General features: G+C 36.6%; 1 protein-coding gene across 1 annotated transcript; it reads left to right on the top strand.

Annotated features, from left to right (window-relative positions):
- The first annotated feature begins 4 nt into the window (after nucleotides 1–4).
- Nucleotides 5–6,371, top strand: WDR46_3 (WD repeat-containing protein 46). The gene is made up of 2 exons (XM_051214045.1): nucleotides 5–3,470; nucleotides 4,247–6,371. The coding sequence occupies exons 1-2, from the start codon at nucleotides 3,390–3,392 to the stop codon at nucleotides 4,550–4,552; spliced, it is 387 nt and encodes a 128-aa protein (XP_051064017.1). The 5' UTR covers nucleotides 5–3,389; the 3' UTR covers nucleotides 4,553–6,371.
- Nucleotides 6,372–9,000: the final 2,629 nt, after the last annotated feature.

Genomic DNA, 9,000 nt, shown 5'->3' with positions numbered 1-9,000 from the left:
TGCTGCTAATACCGTACAGGTATGATATTTCTGGTTATGATTTAGTTTAGTACTTAACTTATCGCATCAAGTGGTTGTTTCTCCATATACCATACCATACTGCAAAATGCCTACTTTCCTTGTTTTCATTCGTTTGTCATGGTTATACTCTTGGGGATAACAATTTCTTCTCCTGATCGCTCTCTTACCTAGAACCTTGTATGAAGACGTCTCCTTGTCTGGTAAAAACTGACGAAATATAATCTAAACAAAGCACTGTGTGACAGTACAGGAGTTTGTAGGTTGCGATCTTCCCCTTCCAAAAATTAGGGTCGCATCTGGATTATACGGTATCATTTCCCAGTCAAACAGAAGAGAGTAAGCAAGTAGTGGGCATTGAACACCACACACGTCTACCTTTTGTTACTTCGAAGTTATAAAACTTGTGTAGGTTGTAATTATTTGGTCATACATGTCTTAGAATCATTGCTCACGTAAACCGGAACCATGTAGGAGCAAACCGCCCATGAAATAATATCAGTCTATGAGGTTATGACTTTAGATCCTAACGTAGTCGGGATGTGCGGAGTCGTTAAGTAAAGTTCACGAGATAATTATGGCATGCAGTTGGAACTCTTTTGGGTATTGATGCAGGTACGTGGATTAAGCTTTTGTTTAAATCTCAGGCTCGTTTTTATTTTTAATTTCCTGAAATTGTTCCTTTTGTCTATATGAAAGAGTGTATAAAACTGGAACTAATGGCTAACGACCGTATATCTAGTTTGTGATTGCCTGTTATTAAGCCGTGACAAAAGACAAAATATTTATTGTTACGATTTGATATGGCCAAAGTAGTGCTTTGAAAAGAGGAATAAATCTACTGTTATCATAAAATTAAGTTATCCTTAGTAATATTTACCGTGAGTAGATGGTTGTGTTTTATTTTATTCCCCATTTCACATAAGCCCACGATGATTTCAGTATTGCCTGTGAGGAAGTATTATGATCTATAAAATAAGGATTTATCTTTGTGAATCTTAGGTAGTATATATGTATTTCTTTTGTCTAATTTCTGCGTAAATCGCTTTTTACTTTTAAAAGATTTTACGTGACCCCCATTCCATTCCACCGTCCAATGCATCAAAAATCTTTGAAACCATTTCACCTAATGTTAACCGACGAGTAATTTCGAATGCTTATCTTTCTCACTATGCAGTTCATCCAGTTTATCGTGTACGCTTTTGTCCTTATGAAGACGTTTTAGGAGTAGGTAGTTCCGCTGGGATTTCATCCATTCTTTGTCCTGGGAGTGCCGAACCTAATTATGATGGTTTAGAAGAAAATCCTTTTGCCAATAAACGTTATAGGCAAGAAAGAGAAGTTAAACGACTTTTGGATAAGGTAATATTGTTCACGTGTTTTCATATCTACTTGTTATTTTCGTTAATAGTTCTATGTTTTTCTCAAGTATATTCTTCATATATGTGTGTTCATAAACTTTGTTTCAATGTAATTTCTTAATATTAAAAACTGGTTTTGGAATTTTAATTCAGTTAGACTTTAGTTGTAAATATGTTCGGTTCCATTGAATTAAATAAATTCTGTGAATACATACTTACCAACACAAAGCAATGTTATCAAAGGGTTACGAGCAACTTGAGAGTATTCATTAGTTGAAAATCCACAGGATTACCTTATCAACCATCTGCCGAAGAAACCTACTAAATCTAAAATTCTTTCTGGTAAGATATTCAGAATCTGCCAAATATGAAATAGTACTTAGATTCCAGAAGAGTTAGTGAGGTATCACTAATTCAACGACCACCTATTTCGTCTTCTACCAGGAGATTGAACTTCATCGAGTACTATTGTTTATTAAATCTACCAACGTTAGTAGGACACAAGCGTATTTTATGATTGTTCTAGTAAATTATAGTCCTATTATATTATACTGACCCCTAAAGTGTCCTACTAAAGAAAAACACATGGTAAAATTCTTCGACTTAATTATTCTATACTAATATCATTTATATAAGCTTTCTTATTCCTATCATTTCTTTTTTAATTCAATTGTGTGTAAATTGCTAATGAACATGTTCATGTGTAATAAAGATATGTTACCATAAAATTCAAAAAAGAAGTGATTGCATATCGGAATATCGAAAACAAGCATTGAAATAATAGTGATGATAGTAAATGTAGGGATTACCAAGTAAAAATTCTTTACATTTCGTGTAAGGAATTTAGTTACTGTAAACCGATGCAATACAAATAACTTAAAAGAATCCAAGGGCTACTTAAAGGTCCTAATGATTTTTATATTTCCAAATTATTGATGATTGGTTTATTCTGGGTATATCGCTATCTAATCATAGATAAGACTAATATGCTTCTACTTGTTTTTTTGGTACCTTACAATCTAATCCGTATTGTTGTGGAAGCTATTATCATATTAAATCAAAAACTGGTTTCAATTATGAGGTTAATATCCGTAGAGTAATTAGATTTATAGACTAACTTTAATAGAATAAATATTTCTGAGTAAGTTTGGTAGGAATTTTCACAACATGTTGATACCAATCGGACTGTTTACATACTCCACAAGTAGGCACAGGTTTGGGAACTACTATTTAATATCTAGATATTACATAAAAAACGTTTTTATTTTATTTGAGCGCATAAACATTGGCACAAAGGGACACCAAAATATAAATGCACCACAATAAAAATTAGATTGTGTTGAGTTATAAAAAGGAAGGTGAATGTAATGGAAAAAAAATGAAAATGAATAGAAATTAGTGTACGAAAGTGAATTAATAATAATAATAATAAGGGGAGAAGCAGTTCAGTTAAGAGAAGTATAACCAGGTAGGATTCTTTCGGTTATAGAAGTTCCCCCCACTTACATGGAGGGAATAAAAGAAAATTACAGCAGGACTACCACTAGCTTCTATTCTAAGTAATATTTGATAATATCTCAAACCACTGTGTCGCACTATATGACCTCAATTAGGGAGTCTTGAAGAACCGACAGATATCAGTCCTTTACAGCTTTCTTTCATACTACTGACTACCTCTGCTCTTTTTCTAACCAGTTTCAGCGTCGGCATATAATGCCTGACGTGTAATTCACTGGGGCGGCATTTTTAGTACATGTTCAAGGCACCGAAGTTGATGTTTCAAAATGGTGACGTCAATCGAATGATCATCAACTTAATTCCAACTAATGACATCTTATCGTAACTACACCAATCCCTATAAATAGTCAATAAAAGTTTTTTTAAGCAGGATAGTATCTTAATCAGTAAAACAATCATTGATTATAACTTTTCGCAGACTCACATGTGTTTCACCTAATAGAATCATTAAAAAACTACTTACCGTACTATTACAAACAGATTCCATATACAATGATTTCATTAAAATCAATCGTTGGTGAAGTTCGTCGTGAAGACCTTTTAGAAGAATGGGAAAAGAAGAAAGCTGTATTAGTAAGTTAATCTGCTTTATTTTAATTGCTTTTATTTATTTATTTGATCGAAAATGTTTCTTTGGTAACTAAAAAAGTAGAGAGCAATTTTCACTTTTGTAGATTTTAGCTTTCTATTATGATGGTAAATTATCAGTTATATTAGTTATAATATGTTTTTATTGTTTCTGTCCTAATTTACTGCTTTCCCAGCTGACGTTGTGCACTGTGATAAGTGGCGATTACGCTCGTTTAACATGTTTCCTACCCACTTTAATCGATAAAGGCTTACACCTAGTATTCTACACTGACTATCGGCATCATTTATTCAATGGTTTCACCATAATTAAACAACGCTTTAGCGACATTTGACAGTCAACTCATTTCTCCTAATCTTAAAGTCAATTTATCACAAGAATAACGAATTACAGAGTGAATTGTCATCTAGCAGTCTCCATTCAATAAGCAAGTGTTTATCTTGCTGTTGACACAAATAAATTAAATAATGGACACCCAAATTGTAGTGGGAGAAATCAATTTAGCATGGACATGTATCAGTTGTCCATGTTCATAGTTCTTTTGCTGTCAGACATACTGAAGTTTGTAATCGTTGGTTTCTAGTAATCAAATTCGAAGTTATTTTAAAATCCAACTGGTTGAAGAAGCGTTAGAATTTACTAGTTTATAGTAAAAGTTGTATGCCTATTATCATTTTCACTTCCATAAAAACTTATCCGGCTTCTTGATCACGATCATTATAATTCACTGATATATGTAATCTTTTACTGTCAATTTTAGCTTGGACAAGTTCCCAAAGTCGATACACCTGCTATTAAACGAAATAAACAAAAAGGTAGATCAAAACCTGGCCGAATCGAGGCAAAAAAGCAAAATATACACTTTGAACGTAAAATGTTTACTATCAAAGAAGTTTTAGGTGTACGGGAAGCGGAAGAGAAGTTACGACGAAAAGTTTCTTACAAAAAAATCAATGATATAAGCACATTACCGAGACCTAGTGAAGCTTTAGTAACAAAAAAGAAATTATCGAAAAGACGCACAAACACTGCTCTTGATGTGCTGATTCCACCAAAAGAATTTTAATTTTTAAATCTTAATTTCTTTATCGTTCTCTAACTAACTGTTTGTCTTCAAGTTCTTTTCTTTAATTTCCCACTAAACTTTTTTAAATCAACGAATCTACATTGCTTTATGTATAATTGTCAATGGTTGACAATTGTATTACTGTAATTTACTGAAATCATAATGTACAGTTTACATTTGATACAAATAAAAAAAGTATTAAGAGGTTATATATGTGTGTGTTGTCAATGTACCTCATTATCAGAATTTTCTCAGCTTCCACAACGTCAGTTATATTTAGTTCTTTTTTCTTGTTGGGGCCGATACCTAGTTGAATCTCAGTTAGTATCAGTTCCATCATTTGTCCATGCCAATCTAGTACTAACACAATGCTCTTGAGAATGAACTTAGTTCTTTGTATCACTCTAAAACCTTCGGATTTAATGGAAATGTTATTGCTAGAACCTCTCAGACTGGTTCTAGATCTCATGCTTAAGTCAAACCTCATATACTACTATTTAACGTTTGCAACTCACACGCTTATGTCACACGACATCCAGAGGTGACGCACATTCGTGGTGTTTTTAACTACATTTCTAATCAAATTATTTTTTGATGTGAAAAATATTAAGACAGGTTTTGGTAGAATTTGTTTGATTTATAAAGAGACTTGTTAAGTCACCGAAACACACAGGATCCTAGTGTGTTCATTCTAATTAAAACGAAAAGCCGACAAGATATACACTCCGTTTATCTGGCGACTAGGCAGCAAGTTCTCGTGCACTGGCGGGTAAAGGCATAGCACTAAGTATGAGGTCAGAAGAAGCCCTTTTAGAATGGATCCCTATCGACAGTCGCCTATGTGCTGTTCGGCTAAAGAGATCCGCAAGAGTTCAGAAGGATAGGGATACACGTCGAGATGGCAGTGAGCAGGACTTACTTGTCGGTAGCTGTATACGCGAGGCCATGTGAGAGCACTTCGAGAGGAAGGATTCTTCCCACCATCGACCGTACCAGGGTATTTGGGGCTTTGAATTCAAAGCAAACTTCTCAGTAGAATTTTCGTCATGGACTGAATTTAGCTGACAAGCTGTTGAAAATCCTGAAGCGCGAGATTACTGCTTGTTCTTAGCACTGATATGTTCGGAACACACATCCTTGATACTGCCAATGGTGGAATTTAAAGAGTTGACTTTTGACTAGCGAGAACTCACGACTATTAAAATTCAATACTGTTGGATATGTGGCAGTTACGCACTAGTGGTATTGGGAAGAGTTTGGGTTGGAGTTAAACATACGAATCAGTGATTGCCAAGACAATGGTCTTATTTTCAAGCTTTTACTGTGAGATTTCAGATCCATGTGTTTGATCTCGTGCAAAGTTCAAATTGTGAGTCGCTGAGATGTCTAATTTTAGGACGAAACAACTTTCCACTCCTTCCTGATTTTCAGCTGTTATTTAAACAAGCAAACTATAAAATTCAACAATTTCTACAAATCCCATAAACCCACTTAGACTGCTGAGTTGGAAGCCTTTGGCCTACATCCTTAAATGTTGTCGATTTATAACCAAAACAAAAACCATCCATCGTTATTGATCAATCTTCCTCAGATTAGATATGCTTTAAGTCCATCACTTGGAACTTCTCATCGAAATTATAGAATGTTGTCTCTAATTCAGTCACTTACGGAAATATGATTATTATGTTCTATTTAATTTTGCTGAACATTATAATTTCGGAACTACAGAAGAACTTAATTGTTCCCAACAAAACTCAAATCACGCTTTAATGAAGTAAATCCTGATGATGTTATCGAGAAAGACAATGAAAGCTACGCGTTTAAACCATTCAGCTCGGAGAAGAAAATACCTACAGATAAACTCATTCCATTTACTCTGATAAAGTCCTTTTCACTCTACTATCTATATACCACTGGTGAATTTGTGAATTTTATTGAGATAATTTAAAAATTCGCAACTTGAACAGACAATTGTATTGAGATTTTTAAAAAATAATCCCGTACTGAACTTTCAACTCTGCCTGTAGCTCTTCTAAAGTTACTGTCGGTCCCAAGCCCGGATAAAGCAGGAGAGTTTTGGATGGGGTTAGCGACCCCATCCCGTAGAAAGCTAGCTCTCTAAAGAAACGCTAACCAAAAAACATAATTCAAACCACTTAAACTCAACCCTGGGAGTCAGAAGGTCTTCATTTAGAACAACTATGACGCCTCATGGTGAAAGCCGAGTTCCTTCGGAAGTCACGAGGCCGATGCAACTTCTAACAACCAGATCAACTATTTATTTAGGTACATGGAACGTCCAGACAATGTGGGAGACCGGGAAGACCAGTCAAATAGCAACGGAAATGAGGAGATACGAATTGGCAGTACTGGGAATCAGCGATACCCATTGGACCCAAGCTGGTTAGCAAAGGCTAGATACGGGAAAGGCGCTGCTATACTTCGGTCACGAATAGGAAAATGCTCCACACACTCAGGGAGTTGTTCTAATGCTGTAGGATGGGAATCTCACGGATCCAGAATCATCAAAGTGTCATTCAAAACAAAGAAGGAGGGAATTACAATGAATGTTATCCAATGTTATGCACCCACCAATGATAGCAATGACGAGGACAAAGATCAGTTTTACCTCACCATTCTGATGGGAGGTCTAAACGCCAAAGTCGGAATAGACAACACTGGATATGAAGATATCATGGGACGACATGGACTGGTAGAGAGAAACGAAAATGGGGAAAGATTTGCAAATCTATGTGCATCTAACAAATTGGTCATAGGCGGCACAATATTTCCACACAAATGTATACACAAAGCTACATGGATCTCATCGGACCGCACCAAAGAGAACCAGATAGATCATATTTGCATCAATAAAAAGTTCCGAAGAACAATGGAAGATGTGAGAAGCAGGAGAGGAGCTTACATAGCTTCAGATCACCACCTTGTTGTGGCCAATTTAAAACTGAAGCTAAAGAAGAACTGGACAAACAGCACTGCAAAAGTTCAATACAGGCTTCTAACAGCCTACTAATAAATTCAAGATAGCTTTCAACAACAGGTTCCAAGCCTTACAGGATCTACTGAAGGAAGAAGAAACTGCCATGAAGGACAACTGGAAAGGTATCAAAGAAGCATTAACTTCAACGTGTCAAGAGGTTCTGGGCCTCAAGAAGCATCATCATGAGGAATGGATCTCTATAGAAACACTGGACAGGATCAAAGAAAAGAAGAACAAGAAGACAGCAATTAACAACAGCCGAACACAAGCAGAAAAAATCCAAGCACAAACTGAGTACATAGAAGCAAACAAGCAAGTGAGGAAGAGCATTAAAACCGACAAACAGAAATACGTGGAAGAAGTAGCAACGACGGCGGAGAAAGCTGCAACAAAAGGAAATATGAAACAGCTTTATGATACAACGAAGAAACTATCAAGGAAATATAGTAAACCAGAGAGACCGGTCAAGGACAAAGAAGCCAGGCCAATCACTGAAATTCAAGACCAGCGGAACAGATGGGTAGAGTACTTCGAGGAACTCCTGAATAGGCCGGCTCCAATGAATCCACCGGACATCGTAGCACCACACACAGATCTTCCTATAGATGTCAATCCACCAACGACGGAAGAAATCAGAATAGCCATCAGAAAAATCAAGAGCGGGAAAGCAGCAGGACCCGACAATATACCAGCTGAAGCACTAAAGTCAGACATCGAAGTAACTACAAACATGCTTCACCTTCTATTCAAGAAGATTTGGGAGGAGGAACAAGTGCCGATTGACTGAAAAGAAGAACACCTCATCAAAATTTCAAAGAAAGGAGATCCGAGCAAATGTGAAAACTACAGAGGCATCACATTACTGTCAGTACCCGGGAAATCCTTTAACACAGTGTTACTGAACCGGATGAAAGACGCAGTAGACGCCCAACTTCAAGATCAACAAGCTGGATTCCGTAAGGATCGGTCGTGCACAGACCGAATTGCGACACTGCGGATCATCGTCGAACAATCAGTTGAGTGGAACTCGTCACTATACATCAAATTCATCGATTATGAAAAGGCGTTTGACATTGTGGATAGGAGGACATTATGGAAACTTCTCCGACATTGTGGAGTTCCTGAGAAGATTGTCAGCATTATTCGGAACTCATACGACGGACTACAGTGCAAAGTCGTGCATGGAGAACAGCTGACAGATGCATTCCAATTAAGGACCGGAATAAGACAAGGTTGTCTACTCTCTCCCTTCCTCTTTCTTCTAGTGGTCGACTGGATTATGAAGACCTCGAGATCTGAGGGACAACACGGCTTACAATGGACAGCTCAGGACCAATTAGACGATTTGGACTTCACAGATGACCTAGCCCTCTTATCCCATACACACGAACAAATGCAGTTGAAGACAGCCAGTGTAGCAGCAGTCTCTGCATCAGTAGGCCCCAACATA

This window comes from Schistosoma haematobium, assembly GCF_000699445.3.
Source record: "Schistosoma haematobium chromosome Unknown HiC_scaffold_310, whole genome shotgun sequence".
Lineage (NCBI taxonomy): Eukaryota > Metazoa > Platyhelminthes > Trematoda > Strigeidida > Schistosomatidae > Schistosoma > Schistosoma haematobium.
Note: the sequence above shows the minus strand (reverse complement) of the source record. Positions and strands in the feature narration are given on the sequence as shown.